Raw genomic sequence first — 19593 nt, 5'->3', positions numbered from 1 at the left:
GTTCTGTGGCAACGTCGTGACTCGGAAGGATTGTTGTTCTGTCAGTTTGCATGTTCCTGTGACCACGACAGTGTTCCCACAGCTGCTCCTCCACCATCTGCAGGCGCAAAGGCCCAGGGGCCCTGCCAGCTCATCCCACAGGGAGAGTCAGTGAGAGGATCCCGTGCCGGCCTGGGTCCCCAGGGAGGGTGCTCCTCCCCCTTCCTCCACCCTGGGGCTCCGCCCGCCCTCACCAGGCGCCAGGCGAGGAGACCAGACTGAGAAACAGCCATGTGAGGCCCGGGAACTCAGCTGTTCCTCAGCGGGGTGCTTGGAGCCCAGGGAGTTGGGGGAAGGGCCCCTCGGCTCCTGAGGTGGTCCTTGGGGAACGGGTTGGGGGGCCCAGTGTGGGCTGCTGGAGCAAGTGCAGAGTCCATGACAGCTGGCTGGGGCCCTGGGCTTGGTTTTCACATCTGAACCGGCAAGAAGGGCGCACTGACCCCGGCTTGCGGGGGTGCAGTGAGGAAGCACGGGGACGCCCCACCGCCCCGCCTCCGCCCGCCCTGCGGCTGCTATGACGCTGCGCCCGGCCGTGTGTTCCCCGTGGCACTGATGGCACCCCTTCTGCCCCAGGGTGGTCCCGGGGGGGGGGGCAGCGTCATCCTAGACACCGGCACCTGCGCCTGCACCCATCGCTGCTTTTTTAAATCAGTGGAGCCAGCCGGTGTTGACGCTCATGACCTCCGAGGTGAAGTCCTGGTCCAGAGGCCCCCTGGGGTCTGGGGCACAGCTGGCGCTGCAGCTCCGTCCCCTGCTGGCTGGCCTCTGAGCCATTTGGCACAGCTGACACCCCTCCCTCCGCCCAGTGCCCAGCCTCTAAGGAGCCTGGAAACCTGACCAAGAAATTGGCACGTGAACGCTCACTCTTGGTCCTGCCCTGTGCGGAGAGGGGCGAGCTTGGCTTCTGAAAGGACCTGCGAGAGGTCTGCCTCTCTGAGCACTCGGCCTGGAGGGAGCCCTTCCTGACTTCCCGGTGGGGAGGGGGCGGTTACCCAACAGGAGGAGCCCCAAAGGGCGGTGAGGGCTCTGTCTGCACAGCCTCCTGGCCTGGGAGCCTTGCCGCTTCAGGGTGATCTGGAGACGCCGGGGCATGGGCAGAGCAATGGACAGACGGATGGACAGACCGCTGTTAGGAAATTGCCAGGCAGCATCTTGGCTTCCATGTCGGTCAGGACCCCTCCAGGCCAGCCCAGAACATCCTCTGGCCCCTGGCCCCCTCTGTCCTGTTTCCTGTCCTCTGCTTCTCTGGCCACCAAGGCTCAGAAGGCTCTTGGCAGAAGGAAACGGCCCCTCAGCTGGGAGTGCGGACACCGTCTCCCCCCCAAGCCCACTGCCTCCCTGGGCTGCCCTGTAAGGGCCTGGACCCCCTCTGCCTGCCTCCTGTCCCTGCCAGGACGGGAGGGCCTCTCCCAGCACAGAGCCCAGCCTCCCAGGGAAGGAGGAAGGCCATTCCACCAAGAGAGCAGAACTGCCCTCCCATGGCCGCCTCCCATCCCACCCACAGAGCAAGGGACGAGCCCTGCCCGTCTTGGGCCCCCGCCTGCTCTGCCCCTCAGCTTTCTGCCCAGCTGGCTTTATACAGACTTGGGAAGCTGGGAGCCCCCCTAGACTAACCCTGACAGGAACATTAAAGACGGAAGTTTTGTTAAAATAGGCTGACCCACCGTGTAGAAAAGGGTGTCATTTTATCAAATATTAACAATCTGCAGTAATTTGAGGGGCATGCCATCCGTGTCTGTGCTGGAAGGGTCGCCAGACAGAGGTGACAGGCCAGCGGCCTTGGCGTGGGTGTTGGCTGGAGGCTGGTGGCCAGAAGTCTCCTCGCCTCCTGGGAGGGACCAGTCTTCAATTCCAGCGAAACTCTGGTTTTCATTCAGGGCAGAAACAGAAGGCGGCTGCAGTGGGGTCTGCATGAGCAGTCAGGTGTGCAAGGGACAGGCTGGCCCTCAAGTCCAGCAGAGGGACCAGCCTTGCGCAGAGACGTAGTCTGGAGCCTTGACCCGAAAAACCAGACAGGCTTAGATACAGTCACTCAGAACCAGAGACAACGAAAAATACTTTTTGGCAGTCGGTCAGTGGAGCCCCCAGGAAAGTGAGGCGGTGGGTAGGGGTGAGGCTCGGCGCGGCTCCGGGAGCCCCTCCCTGCGGGCCACCCCACAGCCTGCGGGCTGCGGTGGCTGGAGGGCTGGACTTCCCTCTCCCGGTGCAGCCCAGAGGTCCTGCCTCCCAGGGCAGCTTGAGACAAGAAGGAAGCAGAGGTGGAGCGTGGCTTCCCGAGTCCTCGGGCCCAGAGGCCCACTCTCCGCTGCTCTCCCGGGCAGACCGGGCTGGGGCCCAGCCGAGCCCCTCCCCCGGCCCCCTCAGTGGGCCTCGCCCTCCGTGAACTCCTCTTTGATGGACTGTTTTCGGGACTTGCAGTCTGGGAGGTCGAAGCCAAAGTCGGCCCACTCGTCCGGCCCTGAGGCCCCCGCAGGGCCGCCGCGGTTGGGGATGGTGATGGTGTGGCGGACGCGGAAGTGCACGGCCTCCATGACCCGCTGCCGCTGCAGCTCCCCCGAGCTGCCGAAGGAGATGGTGGCGGCGTTGCTGCTGGAGCGGATGAGCTGCTGGGCGCCGTAGTCGTGGCCCTGCTTCAGGTCCTGGAGGCCCCGCCAGATGGTCATCCGGTACTGCTCTGGGACTTTCAGGGCCCCGAGGTCCTGCAGGAGCAGGGCGGCGCCCCGTTACAGGGCATTTGTGGCAGGCTGCCCTCGTCCCCTCCCACCAGGGATGTCAACTGTGGGACCCAGAGGGAGGTGAGGAACCCCACCCCGAGGGCCATCGGGTCTGGCCGCACCGAATTCGGCCCCAGCATGGTGGCAGGAGAGCTAAGAAGTGACGTGTGTGTGCTTGGGGTTGGGGGGAGAGCTGAGGTCACTCGTGGGCCCCTGGGCCTGGGGCCTTGCCCACGGCAGAGTGACAGAAGGAGACACTGCACACCGGGCCCTGGAGGACCGCCTGCCCCCAGCCTCAGGTCGGGGCCCCTCCCAAAGTCAAAGCAGATGCTCGGGCTCCACCCTCCCTCCTCCTCCCATCCCTGCCCCTCCCCTCCCCCCTCGCTAAGCTCGCATCAGCAGTGAGGCAGCGTTCACATGCACTGAGCCAGCCCTGCAGGGAAGCCGGGAGAGGTCAGAGGAGGGCGTTAGTGGACACACGACAAGGCCACCCTCTGAGCCACTGGCCCCAGCTCCCTCTGGGCAGCCCATGTTTCTGGCCCATGGCCATGGCTGGGGATGAACCTGGATGAGCCTCTGAGCAGATGCCAGGCCCCCCAAGCTGGAGCCCCAGGATCCAACAGCTGTGTCTCCTGGGCTCTGGCTCCATCACTGCCCTCAAGGCATCGCCTGGCTATGAGTGCTCGTTGCCGGGACTCTTGTTCAACCCAAAGACAAGCCTTGGCTGCGCGGTGAAGGTGCCCGGGGTGGGGTGCTCCTAGCTCTGCACACCCCAGGCGGGATGTTCAGTTGCCGTGGGTGCAAGGCAAGCAGTTTGGGGGTCCGTTCGTCCCCTTGTAAGTGGCATTGAACTTGACCGGCTCTGTGGCCCTTCTGACCTTTGACTTCTGCAATTCTTTGTGCCTTGGAGACAGCCCGTCCCCCTACACCAAAGACAGCCTGACCACATCAGAGAAGACTCAAGTCCAATGAGGGGCCTGGGGGGAGTCCCTTCCAGCCCGAGGCCCTGCAGCTGAACTGGCTGGAGTGGACACTGCTTGTGGGCAGAAGGGTTTGCCAGATTCCCCAGGCTTCCCGCACACGGGCGAGGACAGGCACGGAGGGGCTGCCCCAGAAAGGGGAGAGCGTTCCCTGCCCCGCAGACAGGGCCCTGCGCCGGGTCTGGGTGGCCCCTGAGCCTTCCTGCCCGGGCAGGGCCGGGGCGGTTACCTCCATAGTTAGGCTCTGCAGGTGGTAAACGCTCTGCAGCCCCTGGGAGGTGAAGCACTCGATGCAGTTTGGACACCCCAGTCCTGTTAGGAAACTGCAGAGGGTTTGGGAAACAAAGCAGCATTAGCCTCTAAGGACCCGGCTACGCGGCCCGTGCTGGTAGAAACTGGCCACCCCAGAGGTCGCCCCGCCCACTGCTGGCCACCGCATCGGGGACGCGCTCGCTGCGGGCACAGCGTCCAGGAACCCCTGGCTTATTGTGTCCCCTCAGCACGTCGGTTGGATACTCACTCCTGACCTTCCTCTGCCTCTGTTCTTCCTCGAGCCGCTAAGCAGGGCACGCGCAGGGTGGCATGCAGGGACCGTCCCCGGGCGGGGCCAGGTAACCTGGCCGCCAGGGCTGAGGTTAGTGGGTTAGTGGCGGGGCCCAGCAGCCACCCACGTACCTGACCAGGCTGGGGTCGGCGTGGTAGGGGGGTGGCGGGGTGCAGTGGGACCCCGAGACCACGGGCTGGGAGCCGGGGCCTCCGTTCATCTCGCCGTCAGCCTGCAGGGCGTGGCCGTGGTTGTTGAGGATCCCGGGGCCTGAGCGAGAGGCAGGCGGGACTGTCAGAGCGAGCCAGGCCCAGCCGCCCCGAAGACCAGGAGTGGACAGAGGGGACCATCCACGACCCTGCGTCTTGCTCACAGGCCCGAGTTGCTGGAGGGAGGCAGCCGCCCAGAGCCCCTGGTGGTCCGAGCCCACCCCAGCCAGGCTGCCCGAGCTACTCACCCATGGGCCCCAGGTTGGGCCCGGCCGCCGAGCCGTGGGGGGGAGGCTGGCCCACCAGCTGGTTGACGGAGGGCAGCTTGTTGACGGCCCCATGCACTTTGTTCATGGGCGAGAGGACGGGCCCATAGGACGGAGGCTGCAGGTGGCTTCTGCTCGGAAGGGACAGCTCGGGTTGGTAAGGAGCTCAGGCCACTGTCACCTCCACTTAACACCTCCGTGCTGCTGGGGCCCGGAGACCTCGACCCGCGTGAGGTGTCAGAGCGCCTGCCTCCTCACCCAGACTCCCTGTCTGATGTCTGATGGTGGCCTGCTGGCAGGCAGGACCCGGCAAGGGTGGGAGGGGGTGGGTGTGGCTTACATCCCTGGAATCGGCACCTAGTCTTGGTGGGTCAGCGTTGCTCCAACCACCCCTCCTCACATTCACTGAGCAGAGACCCCGCCGTGGGAGAGACAGAGTGATGGCTGAGATGGCTGCAGTCAGGGAAGGCTTCCCGGAGGAGGGGACACCAAGGCAACCGCTGCCTGGTGCTGTGACTACTTGCCACACTGAGTCCCCCGAGTGGCCCCACCTCCCCCAGGCAGCGAGGCAGGACAGGGCGGGGCCCCGGGGGCCGGAGGGGCTGCACTCACGGCCTCTGCAGGAGCTGCTGCTGCCGGTAGGAGTCCACCAGCTGCTGTGGCACCAGCTCCACCAGCTCCAGGCTCTCCTTGATCTTCATCAGGATCTCATAGTTCTCCCGGCCCCGCACCTGAGCACAGAGAGGTGGACCCTCTGCCCTGGTGCGTGTGGACGCCTCCCGGCCCAGGCCCCCCGGGCAGTGAAGCGCCTCTCCTTTCTTGGGGGTCCCCTGCCTCTACCCTCCTCTTCCCAGAAGCAGGTCTGATGGGCGGGTCTCCTCTGTCCACACAAACCACGCCCATCCCTTCCCACTCCTGAGCCTCCACCACACTGTCCCCGTCCCCCTTTCCAGAGCTCAGTGCACGTGGGGTGCCAGCAGGGGACATGCGACAAATACGGGGCTTTTAGAACAAGGAATTCATTCTTGAAGAACTCAGAAAATGACCCTCTCACGTCAGAGACCAGTCCCAGCAAAGCAGGGGGTTCACCCTCCAGCTGGAGAAGCCTTGTCACACAGCAGCCTGCGAGAGCGGTTTCCGTGACGCAGCTGCGGCCGGCCAGGCTGTGCGGGTGTGGGGCTCCTCACGCGCCACCCGGCGTGGGGGGCCTGCATCACCCCCACGGTGTCGCTGTGTCTGCAGCAAGACCTCCTGTGCTGGGGCCTGACTCAGGCAGAGCCCCCGCGTGGTGGCCCTGCTCTCCCTCTGCTCTGGCCCTGCTTGTCGGGCCCCCTGGGAGCTGGTTCTCCCTTCCCGGCCCTGCGGCCTGCCACCCCGGGGGCCCCAGTCACTCACGTGCATGTAGTACACATCCTCGTCCCCGTGCCGCCTCTTCTTCACGCTGGTGCCCAGGGCAGGGATGGCAGGGGGGCTCTGCTTGAAGGCTGGAAGGGACGGGGAGGCCTCGTGAGCCGGCGGCGGAGGGGCGCATGCAGGGGAGCCACGCCGACCACGCCGCCCGGTGTGAGCCAACATTCGCGAGGGGCACCTTGTGGACGGGCCCAGGGACCAGTCACCCACTCAGATGGGCCACCCACCCTGGACAGAGCTGGACAGGGGCATGAGGGCGGGGCTGGCTCTGTTACCCGAGCCCCGGGGCAGGTCCAACTGCGTCCCGAGGGCCGCCTGGCTCTGGCGTCCGGGCCTGCCCTCCACGCCCGTGCCCCAGCCCGGAGCCCCGCTCACCGCGCTTGCTGGCCGCCCCGCTCTTGGCGGCGCTCTCGTTCAGGGCCTGCTGCTCGCGGTAGTGGTCTTCGTCTGCTTTGCGGTCTCGGCCAGGACAGGCGCAGATGCGGCCCTCGAAGGACCGGCGGCCCAGCACCTGCCCGCTATCCAGGGACACAGCCAGAACCGTGAGATTTGAAGGCCTCCTTCCTTAGCCACCTTGGACCCCACAGAACTGGCCTCAACGGGCTGAGGGGTCAGGGCCAAGCGCCCAGCTGCTCTGGGACACCAGGTCCCCTGCTACTCTCTCTACCCCCCAGGCGGCTCCTGAGCCTGCAGCCCCTGAGGCCCCTCCCAGCTCATGGCCTGCAGGGCCCCTCCCCCAAGCTTGCCTCCAGGGCCAGCACCACTCCTTGGTCATGCCTCTCTGTCTCCACCCAAGACCTCCAGCAATGCTGGCCCAGGTCCCAGCCCCGCTCCCTCCCCGGCCCCACATCCCGCAGACTCACTCCCGGGTCTCCAGGGTGATGATGATGAGGATGGGCCGCCGGTTCATGCCGCCCACGCAGCTGCTGTTGCACATGAAGTTGTACAGGATGGTGGTGAATTCTGTCCCCACCTGCACACAGGAGGCGGGGGGAGGCTGTGGGGTCAGCACATGGCTCCCAACCCCAAAAGTGGGGGCTCCTATCCTTCACATTTCTGGGTAGGCAAGCGGGTGCTGGGTCCCATGGTTCTCAGTCTTCTGTCCACCCATCCACCCCCTCACCTATCCATCCTCCCTTCCATCCTCCCCTCCATCCTCCCATCTGTCCATCCATCTATCCACCCACCCATCCATCCACTCTTCCATCCATCCATCCATCCATCACCTCCATCCACTCAGCAATCCATCCACCCGCATCTATCCACTCATGCAGTACACTGGAGCCATGCGCTGTGCTGGCTCTGGGTACCGAGTGCCACTCCCAGTTTCTGCTCTCGGGAGGCACAGAGGGCCGTGGTCTGGCAGCCCAGCCACCCCCCCTGACAGCCCAGAGGCTAGTGTGAGCACGTGCACAGGCCTCCGTGGGCACACTAGCGTGTTTCGCACGCCATGGCTCTTCTGGGCAGAAAGGCATTGCTCTAGCAGTGGGGGCCCAGAGCCGTCCAAGTGGACCCCCAGCACACACACTTGTTCCAGGGGGTCTGGGGAGAGCTGAGATGTGAACTCAGGACTCTTGACCCCTGCGCATCCGAGGCCCACAAAGTGGGCAGTTGTCACGTCAGGGAGCAAAAATCGCAATATTGGTTTGGGAAACCTGGCCTTTCACCAAGCTGCTGGCATGTGGTGGCCACCAGGGGGCGGGAGAGACCTGTTCTCCTGGCTGGCTCTGGCGGTGAGAGCCGGGCTCAGGGGAGGGAAGGCAACCCCTCCCCGGCCCTGGTCCCTCCAACGCCAGGACTGTTCCTAAGCAACCAAGGGGAGGTGCCTGGGAGGGCCTGGGAGGGCCTGGGGGGACGAGGTACTGGGGTAGGGCCTGGTAGGGGCGGTGGGACCAGGTACAGGGATGGAGTGGGGCGTGGGTGCTGAAGGACGGGGTACAGCTCTGGGGGGGGGGTCTCAAATCCAGGCAGAGGAAAGGCAGGGGCTGGCTGCCACACGCCCACCCTGGGAAGCATGGCCCAAGGCCCAGAGCTGGGACCCGCTCTTCACCTGAGGTCTTGGCACCCCTATCCCACCATCACCCCGCCCGGCCCTCACGTCAGCTCCAGAACCTTCTGCTGCCTTAGAGCCAAAGACCCCCCAGGTCTTTCTGCCCCTGCCCACCTCTTACAGCACCCAGCCCCCAGCCTCCAGGCCCCATCACCTCATCTCCAGGCCCTGCAGCGACGACGTGCCCCTGACCGCAGGCCTCTCCTCTTCCTCGCGGGCCCCCACTCCACCCAAACTCCAGTCCTCAGCCCCTCTGTCCCCCAGAGCCCCAGGTAGAGACCAGGGCATGAGAAAAGGACGGGCAGGGCTGAGGCTCAGAGGTCAGCAGGCCCAGCCCCCACGCTAGAGCTGAGGATGCAGATGCTCTGAGAGGGCCCAAGGGGGTCTCACCCAGACCGGCAGGGAAGGGATGTTAAGTAGGGTAGAGCTGCACAGCCCAGACTTAACTCATAGACGCTCGCTAAGGGACCCCAGGGGTCTCTGCCCGGAAGCCCCGCCCCTGCCTGGCCCCGCCTACCTGCGGGGGCTCGTAGGGCACCATGACACTCTGCCTGCCGGTGACAGGGTCGTCCACGTACTGCGAGAGGTTGTTGCCCTCCACGCGGATGAGGTGGCTGGCCGGTGCAGACTGTCCTGCCAAGAGGGGACGCGGCTTCAGAGGGGTGCCAGCCGGGGTCTGGCCGGGGTTGCGGGGAGGTGCAGGGTGGAACGCAGGCCAGCGGGCAGCCCTCCTGCCCCTGGGGCCTGGCCCAGCAGCCCTGCTCCCGCTCACCTGTAGGCACTGGCACTTCTGGCCAGGACATGGGGCTGGGGAGGGGCGTGCTGAGCCCTAGAGGTGAGCCCCCTCCCATCGGACCTGCTGCCTCCCAGGTAGGAGGCCCCGTGCCAGCCCTCCCCTCCGGGCTGGGACACTGGATTGGGGGGCGGGGTCAGGGCCCTCACCTTCGTTGAAGTCCCGCCCCAGCTCGTGGTTGGGGCAGCGCTTCACGACCTCGGTCACGTGCTCCGCCTTCTTGTAGACGGGCATGGCGCGGATGGCGGTGCCCGGGGGCGGCGGAGTGGACACCTTGATCTGGACGGGGCAGGTCTTGGCGATTTGGCAGTAGAGCTTCTTCAGCAGCGGAGAGTACTGGGGGCCAGGAGGGGCCAGGTTGAGGATGGCCGCCCCAACGCCACGCCCTCGCCCGCTGTGCCCGCCCCCACCCCAGGAATCCCTGCCCCCACAGCTCTCTACTGACGGCCGCCAAGTGCCTGACCCTCCGCTGAACACCTCGGGCCTGCTTCTCTCAAAGAGCCTCTCCCCAGCACCCGCGCGGCAGCGCCTGGCTGGTCTGGGCTCAGAGAGCCCCCTGCAGGCAGGCTGAAGTGCTTTCTATCTGGATCTCACTGGTTGGAGAAATGGGTACCACTGGGTCCATTTTATGGATGAAAACAGTAGAGGCCAGGAAAGCAAGAAGGAGCTGCTGGAGAGGGTCTGGGACGGAGAGCCAGGTCCGGTGCATCAAAGCCGGTGAACCTTAAGACCCCAGACCATGACAGTTTGAAAGGGGTGAGGCTTACAGCATCACAGCTTGGTTCTTAAAAGCCTAGAGTTAGCTTTTAGGGCATTTGTGCAAAGGAAACCAGCCAGGGCCTCCTGGAACATCGAGTCTGAGGGGCCAGACCTGCAGCTTGGTTCTGGCCACTGCGGTTTTGACCACGAAGCTCTAGGACCCCCCACTCAAGACCCTGCCTCTGGGAGGACCGAATGACTCCCAGGCCACCTGCAGGGACCTCCCTGGCCAGCACTCAGGAGTCTGGGTGGCCCATCAGAGGACCCCAGCCAGCTCTCACAAATTCAAAGGTGATCCTTGATGGAAGGGTCCGTTGGAAACAGGGGTGCCCCTCGTTTCCAAGCTGGCTGCCTCCAGTGACCAGCTCCCCTCCAGTGACTGGCTCCTGGGGGCCCATCTGGGGGTCCTCATAGTCCCGTCCCCCAGGAACAGTAGGGAACATCATAGTCTGAGTCACAGGACACTTCCTGTCCCCATGCCACACACCCTGGGCCCCCCACAAGTCCCCCTGGAGTTACCCCAGGCACCAGGATCTGGAGAGAGCCCTATCTCACCCCACCATGGTAGCCAGGAAGAGTAGTAGCTGGAAACGGGGGGGGGGGGGGGGCGTAGACCTGAGAAGGAGTAGGTCTGAGCCCACTTTGCCAAGGAAGCTGGGGCCTCACACCCTAACCCTGCAGAGGAAGACCCCCTGGCCGTCAAGGGACACAACAGACCCTAAGGACCTCACACCCTCGGTAACTCCAAGTCCAGGAAAAGCAAGGGAAGTGGAGCTCGGGCTGAGCCCGTGAGCAAGGGGTCCCCGGGCCTCAGAGCCCTTGGCCCTGAGCAGTATGAGCTGTCTTTCCTCTGATGAGCTGACACCCAGCCGGACATGCTGACCTGTCCCTGGGGCGGGGTCTGAGGGGCACTGGGGGACAAGTGGGCTGGGGTCTCCTAGTGGCGTCTTGGGAGATCAGGACCCCTCAGTGCTGGCTTCAGGGCGGACAAGCCCTCTTGTGCCCCTGTCACGGAAGGGGGTTGGATGCCTCGCCCACCTGGGGTCCCTGAAGCCCAGGGCAGCCTGCCATCTGTGCCCCCGACTTCTGCAGGGAAGGACATCCCTGTGGGTGTAGGTGGGCCCTCGGCTGCCAGAGAGTGGGCTCAGGAGCCACATGGGGCAGGGGAGAGCCTGCCTGTTGCTGTGGGGGTCAGTCCAGCTTCCCAGGGAGGTGACCACTGCCCTGTGTCCCCATCAGTATAAACGCTGTCCCTTCACTCCGCAAAGCAATGGCTTAGAGGATAAGCCCAAGAGCCGTGCCCAGGGCAGCAGCAGCCCAGCCCCAAGCAAACGCCAGGTTCCAGCTGAGTCCTGGCTCTCCTGTCCACCCACGAGTGAGGCTTCAGAGCCCGTCCCTGGCTCTGAGACAAGAGTGCAGTGAGAGCTGCCTGGCAAGCTCCAGGCGCAGCCTCGAGGAGGTGGAGACGGGCCCACAACGGGCCCGCAACCCCCCACCCCCGCAACCACCAGGCTCCGGGACAGCCACGCGGCCTCAGAGCCCCGGCCCTGGCGGCGCAGCCTTTCCCTCTGGCCTGCCCCGGCCCCTCCGGCCGCCCCGCCCCGGGGAGGAGCTGCCGGGCGCTGTCCCTGGTACTGCAGCCCACTGCAGCCCGACCGCCCCTCCAGGAGCTGGGAGCCGCTGCCGCCCGGGCTGCCTCAGGCGGGCAAGCGGTGAGCGTGCAGAGGAGGGCGCCCAGCCCACCCCCGTGTCCCTGGCAAGGCCGCCAACTCCCCATGGGGTGTCCCCAACCCAGTGCTGCCCCCCGGCTGGCTGCTCACGTGGCCTTCACCACACACACCTGTCAGGCCCCGCGCTGGTCAGTCAGGCAGCATCCGGGAGGGATGCCTGAGGGGTCCCCAGCCCGGCTGCACCCAGTGCTGACAGTGGCCGCTGAGGTGCAGGGCAGGAGGGGAGCCCGGGAGGGCGAGGGGCAGGCCTGGACGGCCAAACCCCCGGGGCAGGGTGCAGCGTGGGACCGGTAGGCAGTGAAGGAGCCCTTGCATGTCCAAGTCCCACCCAGCGCCTGAGCCCCGCCCTTCCCAGCTCCTTCCCCTCCCCCCAGAGCTCCTGGGCCTCAGGCTGCCCTGGGACGGCTGGGAGCAGCAGGGCTCCCGGTCCTAGTCTCTTCTGTTGAGAAGGTCACGTGAAGATGCTTCCTCTCCGCACCCCCCACCCCCGCCTCTTCTTCCCTAGAACCGCTAGATGGATGTGTTTCAACAGATTCCCAGCCGATAAAATCTTATTTATCTTCGGCTGTTGACACAGAGCCGTCCAGACTTGCCTGCTCTGGGGTGCATGTGTTCCTTCGTGCTTGCAGGAAACAGTTTGCCCAAATGCTGGGGTATGCCCGCCCTGCCCCCCCCCACTCGGCTTCTCTCCTCGGACCCCCCCCACCCCCCCCAGTCCACGAGGGGCCCAGCCTGGCTGCCAGCCGGGCCTGGCAGGGCTGGTGCGGGGGCGGGGGTGGCGGGCGCGGCGCAGGGGCTGTTAATTTCCTCACACCCGCTCCCCAGCAGCTGGGTGCCCGGCACGGGCAGGTTTGGACAGGAGGAGAGTGGAGAGGTGATAATAACTTGTCTGTCATTTTCCAGGGACGTGTAGCATCTTGCAAACCGCAAATACCGTTAACCAGCTGGGGTGAATCTGCTACAACAGGTTCTGGAAGACGGGGCCTGCAGTGGGGCTTTATTTTTTAAATGATTTTTTTATGGCCCACTTTATCTGCTTTCCACGTGTGCGTGCGTGCGTGTGCGTGCGTTCACAGCCACACTTCTCTCCTCTCCTGGGCTGTGGACCCTTTGAGGACCTCCTCAAGGCCACAGACCCTCTCTCACCCTGGAAGAGCCCCCAGGGCGGGTCCGCAGAGCACTTGACTAGAAGCTCTGTGGGCTCCCAAGTGGTCCTGAAAGCTCACAGGAGGCCCCGGTTCCAGCCCCCTTTCTTCTTCCAGGTGGGGGGACCTCCCAGGGCAACACAAGCCACAGGGACGTTCTGCCCACCCCTTCCTGGTGACCTCTCACCCTTCATTGGCACCGCTCTGCTACCAAACTCCCATGTCTTCGCTCAGCAGAGAGCAGCTCGGCGCACGGTGTCAGGGTGGGGGGGCTCTGACAGATATCAGGGAGGCCGCCGGCCTGGAAGGGCAGCAGGGGCGCCCGTGACCATCACCCCAGCCTGCTTCAGAGCACCCACAATCAGAAGGCAGCCATGGTCCACGCACAAGGAAACCCACAGCCAACACCTCACTTTTGCCACAGGTCTGGTAAAGGCTGGAGGCCCCAGGGAGCCCCTGGATGCCTGGGGGGCACAGCCAGAGCCTGGCCTGGAGGACGTGCTGTGATTCCTCTAGAGTCCCCGCTGAGGGAGGGGGAAAGGTGCACCTGCGGATGCCCCCCGCGCAGGTCAGGCGGCCCAGGCTCCCCTCCCCAGAAGCCCAGAAGGACTGGGGGTGGAACAGGCTCTGTGGGTGCCGAGACGCTCACCACCACCTGGGGAGTCCCCGAGGCCGTGGCCCAGAAGCTGCCCCAGAGAGAGGCAGGCCTGTGTCTGGTCAGCGCACCCCCGGTGAGTGCGCACCCTCAGGTGCACCCCGAGACCAGCCTGCTCAGCTCCTCGTCCCTCCCCGGGCTGCAGGTCAGCAGAGGACAGCCCCAGTGGCTTCCATCCTGGGCTGAGGCTGGGCAGGGTGGGCAGCAGACATGCGCTGGGCTGACCCAGGAGAGAGGCCAGTAGGCACCAGGTCTGCACTGCAGAGGGAAGGCCCAGCGTGGCGCCCGGTCAGGAGCTGAGGGCCCCGCTCAAAGCCTGGCCAATGGGAGACGGGCCAGGCCCAGAGCGGAGGAGTGCCCGGGGTGGGCCAGGGGGCCCGGGCAGGCACCTCTGCTGGAGTCAAGACTGGGAACCCCGTGAGTGGGTGCAGTCACCCCGCTCTCAGTCGCGTAGCCACCGTTTACTGACGCCTCCTCTGCGCCGGGTCCACTCACTCGTGATCTCACCCTGGGGGTCACGCACTCTCACCCTGTTTCAGCAACCCAGACCTCTGCTTCCAAAGCTTCCAGCCAGGTTGGGGGAGGGCAGCCCTGGGACCCCCAGCTTCACCTCCGGACCGCTTGTCACCACCAGGCTTGACCTGGGTCCACAAGGATTGTGCAGCTCAGAGGCAGGTGGACAAAACAAGGAAACAGGCACCAGATTCAATGCCCTTCATCCTCGAGGCAGGACTCCAGCCTCCGGGGGGCAGCGGGACCCACGAGCAGGGGCCTGACCTGCCTGGTCCTGCTGCGGGTGGGGTCTCCCTCCGTGGTCTTGCGCAGCGGGTGGCTCCCAGGTGGTGACTGTCGAGGGGAGGGGACGGCTGACCAGGATGCACCACCTCTACCTTCCTGTCCAGACGCTGTGGGATGAGGCTCAGTCCTGGCTCCAAAGGGACCGTGCCAGTGGGGTCTGGCACACAGCGGGTCCTGTTGTCACCACGCTCACTCTGACCCCAGCCAGGGCAGAAGGAGCTGCCCAGAGGCGGGCCCTGCCCTTGGCCCCGGTGCACAGGGCAGGTGGGGAACTCTGGGCCTCCATCCGGTCCTCATTCAGTAGCCCAGCACAGCATCTGGCCACCCCTGAACCCTGAGGAGGGGGTGAGCAGGGCATGTTCTGAGTCCTCGGGGCAGCCCCGGAGCTCCCAGCAGCAGCTGCCCCTCCCACTCCAGGGGGGCAAATAGGGTCCCGGTCCCTGTGGAGCAAAGGCACCTTGCTCAGCCTCAGCTGAGTCCAAACACAGGTTCCTCTGCCCACAAACTTGGTTTCCGACTTTGCCAGCCAGGGAGCCCATGGCTGTCTGTCCTGGCCTCCTGTGTCCCTGCCTGCAGTGGGCATCCCCAGCTGGCCTCACGGAGAGAATGTTCTGGCAAGAACCCAGTAAGTGGGGCTGTGGGCCAGGCCACAGAGCGGCCCGGCACGGGGAGGTGTGGGGAGGCTAGCCAGCAGCCCAGCTCTGCCCGCCCCACCCGCCCCCACCCCGCTTGTGGCCTTTTGAGCTGGACTGGCCTTGCTCACAGGACAGTCCCAGAGCCTCTGACTGTGGGCACACCACTCTGGTCACTGTCGCTGGGCTGGTGCGGGCAGGCACAGAGAGGCCGCCTTCTTCCCCAAGCGCCTTGCAGCTTCAGATGGCCTGGGGGGGGGGTGCCTGGAGCTGGACCAGCTGCAGGAGGCGGGGGAAATGGGGGGAAGAGAGGCTGGGTGGTGGCCACAGCTCTGGCAGGTGCTCAGAATGGCTCCTCCAGAAGCCAGAGCAGGAGCCCCGGAGGGAGACCCTGGAGTCTGAAGTCGGGGTTAGGGTGAGAGCCCTGCCCGCCTGCCAAGGCAGCGGCGAGCGAGTCCCTGGTGAGGACCACGGGTAAAGCCACACGCCCTTTGGCCGGGAGCAGCGAGTGCTGCCTCTCAGTAAGTAAGCTCCGCCCCCGGCCAGCAGGAGAGGAGCCCGCGGCGGCTTCTCCGGTGAGCACGGGACCTGCAAGCCCCGGACACGTGGGGGTGGTCAGTCTTCAGCTTTCAGGACAGCTGGCTGCAATCGGTTTTCACTGAAACTTGTAAATATCCAGGGAAGCATCTGGGGCGGGGAGAGTGTGGGCTTCCAAACACCTGGCCCCGTGCAGCACGTGGTGACTCCCACTGCACCAGCCCACCTCCGTGCATCCTCTCCAAGGCCCTGGAGGCACCAGCTGCCCCCACTCAATATGAGGACCCTATGGAGAAAGCGAGGAGGTGCCCCGCCCCAGGCAGGTCTGCGATCCTGGGGGATGGATTCAGGCCACTGCATGGTCCCCCCACAGCCCCGACCTTCCGCTTCACTGAGGCCTGTGTGCCTTTCATGGGGGGTTCCTGCCCTAGAGCGAGCTGTAACTCGCAACCCTGAGCTGCCAAGCCCCTCCTGGGCTGCAGCCCCGACCTGCCACCCCACCCAGAGGAGACGCTTTCCTCCCAGCTCTGCCTCTCCCCTTCCTGAGGCCGCCTAGACAAATGGACAGAATGCCCGGATGTGGACAAGGGGCTTCTCTCCAGGAGACCAGGGCCTGGACCAGCAGGCCTCTGTGTTGGGGTCCCTGCAGCCATGGCTGGTGGAATTCCGGGGCCTGGGATCCATGAACTTGAGCTTGGCTTCTAAGTTTGGGGGCTAAGAAAATCCCAAGGCAGATTTCCCCCACCACTAACCACAGGAACCCACCTGGCTTGGAAGCAGAGCTCTAACTTACTGCTCAGCTGCGACCCTCTCCCAGAGTCCCCCCACGGCCAAGGTCCAGGGCACTGGGGACCCCCCGTGGCTGCAGCACTAGTTCTAGGAGAAGCTGGGTCAGGACCTCCCCTCTGGTCCTCGCTTTCCCACCTAGAAAGGGGGTGATGGGAACCAGGGGTGGGGCGGGGGCTGCAGGCCCGGTTGAGTTGCAGGAAGAGCAGAGGAGGGGCAGGTCCCAGGTCCAGCTCGCCTGCCTCCCGAGCCCTCCTGGCGTGTAACCACTTCAGCCTTTGAGCCTGGTCAGCCCCGATCATCCTAACCACAAAGTCTTCTTGAGGAATTTCCATTTGTCAAAAAAAAAACAGGCAGGAAGGCGGCTGTGCAGACTACCCTCGCTGGGCGGCAGCTGTCACTCACTCATCAACAAACAGTGATCGCAGGGTCGCTAGGGCCCGTGGTCCCCCACCAGGGGCAAGCCCTAGAACTCTGAGGGGTCAGCCCCCCAACCCCTGGTCCCCTGGGTCCTGGGGGAGGCAGCCCCCCAACCCCTGGTCCCTTGGTCCCCTGGGGGGGCCAGCCCCCCAACCCCTGGTTCCCTGGGTCCGGGGGGGTCCCCGAGACCTGCCCCTCGAGCTGGGACAAGGCTGCTCCTTTGACATGCCCCCAAGGGTGCACAGCCTGCGCCCCACACAAGTGAGGAAAGCCGGGGTCAGGCTGCTGGGTCAGACCCCTGCTCAGTCCTCTGCTGATGGGTGTCCTTGAGCAGGGACCTGCCCTCTCAAGTCTCGGTTTCCTTATCCATAAAATGGGGGGAACACGAGAGCCTACAACACATACTCGGGGTGCTTAGGGCTCGGCCTTTTTACTCGGGGGCACTGTAATAGTTCAGTCAGCACACTCAGCAGACACCCCAAAATCCACGGAGCCACAGCCAAGTTGGAAACAAGCCCCAGAGCACAGGCAATGCTCCGCAGAACGTGTACTGCACCATGCCCCGCTTGCAGCCGCACACCTGCGGGATGGACTCGGGTCCACGGGGGTGGGCGTGGGGGCTGCCCTGGGAGCACCCCTCTGGTGCAGGGACTCGGGGCCCCTCTCAGGGCCTCCAAGGCTGAGGTCTGTGACCTCCAGGGGCAGGGCTCCCCGCTGCTGGGGAGGGTGGAGAGAAAAGAGGGGACCCCGTCCTCCGGCCGGGACCAGCCCGCAGAGCTCTGCACGAGGCCAGCATTTGCTGCAGCTTCTCCCCGAGTGCGCCCACTTCCCCTTAATACCCCACGTTTCGTCTCCATGATAAACATTGTTAGATCTTCCGGCGGCTTCAAATACATATAATTGCTCCTGGTGCCAGTAAAAGGTATTAATTCCACTTACGCATTCCATAAACCTTTAGGATAACGCAATTGACACCACGATCGTGTCGGGGCACCTCCGCTGTTATTTTCCTGCTTGCAAACCTCCGAGGGGCTGGAAAGTGCTCTCCCGAATCCATTAGTGTTGACTCAGCCACATTCTGCCCAGGAATCCCGCGCAGAGCCTTTGTGTCCCAGCCCCCCTTCCTCGTGCTCCCCCAGGGCCAGGAGGGGTGGCGCTCACACCACGTGGGTCAGCTCGCCCCCAGGACAGACGGATGGACACACACCCCGCCAGGTCTGGGGCAGCTGGAGGTCATTCAGGGGGCTGTGTCCTGGCTGGCGGTCTGTCCCAAGGCCCCCCAGGGACCAGCTGTGCCTGCACACCCGTGCGCACCCTCACCATCTCGCCTCATGGCTGCCCGACCTCGGAGCCCCCTCCCCAACCTCTGGAACATCCAGGCCAGTCCCGTCCCTGGAGAGGCTCAGCCTGGGAGCGGGGAGAGGCTGGACTGGACTGCACAGCACCAAGACGCCTTCACGTGGGGTCGCGCCTCCTCTCAGCTCCTTGGGAACCCTGTCACCAGCTATCCCCACGGTGCCCACGTGTGACAGTCCCCAGGATGGGAGTGGACACCAGGGCCCAGAGGCCAGGCTGGGCCCTGCCTCAACCCCGACCGTGAGTGTCCCAGGGAGGGCGTGGGACAGGGATACAAGCACTCGGCCCCACCAGCCCTGGCCCCACTCCACCTGTCACCAGCCCTCGGAACATCGGCCCCACTCACAACCATGATCTCTCATGGTGTCTCTCCCTGAAGCCCAGATAAGCCCCAAAACAGACACGCCTCAGCCCCAACACTGACATGCAATGAACACTGGTGGGCGTTACACCCCCGCCAGCGGCTTATCTGCCCCGATGGCCAAACTCCCACCTCACCTGGTCCCTGCTCCTGTTCACAGTCTCAGGAAGAGCCCAGGTCCCTCCTCTGACCTGTCAGCTACCCATGACCCACCACCTCTGGCCTTCTGCGGGAGGGGCGGGCTGTCAGAGCCCTGGGCAGCAACCAGGAGGGGCCTGCACAGCTGTGTGTCTGCGAGTGTGTTCCAACACGTGTGCAGTGTCTGCGTGTGTGTGCTGTGCGTGTCTGCACATGTGTTCACGTGTGTGGGTCTGCACGAGTGTGCACACACAGGCCTGTGGGCTGAGGGCTCCAGGCCCCCCTGTGCCCAAAGAGCGCAGGCGTGAGATCTGAAGTCCGAGGGGTGCAGGGCAGGGCAGAGGGGCCCCCCGGGGCCGGGGCAGCCCACAGGGAGCCTCAGCCGAGCAGAAGCCAAAGACCCCATTAACAGCCGTGGCCGCTCAGGGGCCGCGGGGGCTGTTTTTCCTGTGCCAGGAGAGGAGTGACGGCAGCAGTCGGTTTGGAAGTGCACTTGAGAAAAATATAAATTATCTATCAGTTACCAGCCGGCTGGTGTAAGGGGGCCGTGCCTGGCGCGGCGCAGAGGCCAGGACAGCAAGGCTGGTGGCAAGTCTGGGCGGCACCGGCACAGCCAGCCCCCTAGAGCTGCGAGCAGGCAGGGCACCCGGTGGTCCCCGTCTTCCTGCTGCCGCCTGCCCGCCCGCCCCCTCCCCCGGGCGAGGCAGGGAGCCTGAGGGGGTGGGGACCGCTCCCAGGGCTGAGATGCCAAAGGTCTCACTATCAACGTCTGTCCCACCCCCATCCCCACGTGGACAGGGGCCGGGGCGGGGGCTGTTAGCACCAGCAGCAGCACCGTCCTCCTCAGCTCAGCTCCACAAGACTTCGGGGGTGGGGCCGGGCAGGGAGGGGCACGGGGGTGAGGGAGGCTCAGAGCCTGAAGGGGAGCCCCTGGGCACAGTGAGCCTTCCTCTGCCTTCTGTGCAGCCAAATGAGCCACCTCCATCCCAGACAGACCACCCCATGGGGCCACTTAGTGCCAGCACAACCATGACCAAGCCATGAGCACCTCCGGCCTTGAGGCCACACACCTGGCAAGGAGTGGCGGACACGACCAGGAGGGTGGCAGAGGGCAGCCGGCAGAGGGCAGCTCTGTCCCTCCTGAGGACCAGCTCAGACATCCGAAGGCTCCAAGCCCTCCAGATGCTACAGAGACCCCACCGGCATCCTCAAACAGTGGAGAGGAAGGGAGCTGGGACCCCCCCACACAAGCTGCCTACCAGGACTCCTAG

At 65.0% G+C, this 19593-nt stretch overlaps 1 protein-coding gene across 5 annotated transcripts in view; it reads right to left on the bottom strand.

Annotated features, from left to right (window-relative positions):
• Positions 1-1707: 1707 nt before the first annotated feature.
• The window catches only part of TP73 (tumor protein p73), a 64988-nt gene continuing 47102 nt past the window's right edge, over positions 1708-19593 (bottom strand). For 3 of the 5 annotated variants that reach the window (XM_032495012.1, XM_032495014.1, XM_032495015.1), the window contains 10 exons: positions 9155-9341; positions 8730-8845; positions 7026-7135; positions 6538-6680; positions 6148-6236; positions 5365-5483; positions 4735-4883; positions 4409-4547; positions 3963-4056; positions 1708-2738 (listed from right to left, as the gene is read on the bottom strand). In XM_032495012.1, the coding sequence (XP_032350903.1) occupies positions 2400-2738; positions 3963-4056; positions 4409-4547; positions 4735-4883; positions 5365-5483; positions 6148-6236; positions 6538-6680; positions 7026-7135; positions 8730-8845; positions 9155-9341 (1485 nt within the window). In that variant the 3' untranslated portion in view covers positions 1708-2399. Of the gene's footprint in view, positions 2739-3962; positions 4057-4408; positions 4548-4734; positions 4884-5364; positions 5484-6147; positions 6237-6537; positions 6681-7025; positions 7136-8729; positions 8846-9154; positions 9342-19593 lie in introns of those variants that run through there. The other 2 variants (XM_032495013.1, XR_004325295.1) reach the window with 2 other exon arrangements.

Source organism: Camelus ferus, chromosome 13 (assembly GCF_009834535.1).
Source record: "Camelus ferus isolate YT-003-E chromosome 13, BCGSAC_Cfer_1.0, whole genome shotgun sequence".
Classification (NCBI taxonomy): Eukaryota; Metazoa; Chordata; class Mammalia; order Artiodactyla; family Camelidae; genus Camelus; species Camelus ferus.
The sequence above is the reverse complement of the archived record's forward strand: the minus strand, read 5'-3'. Positions and strand labels throughout refer to the sequence as shown.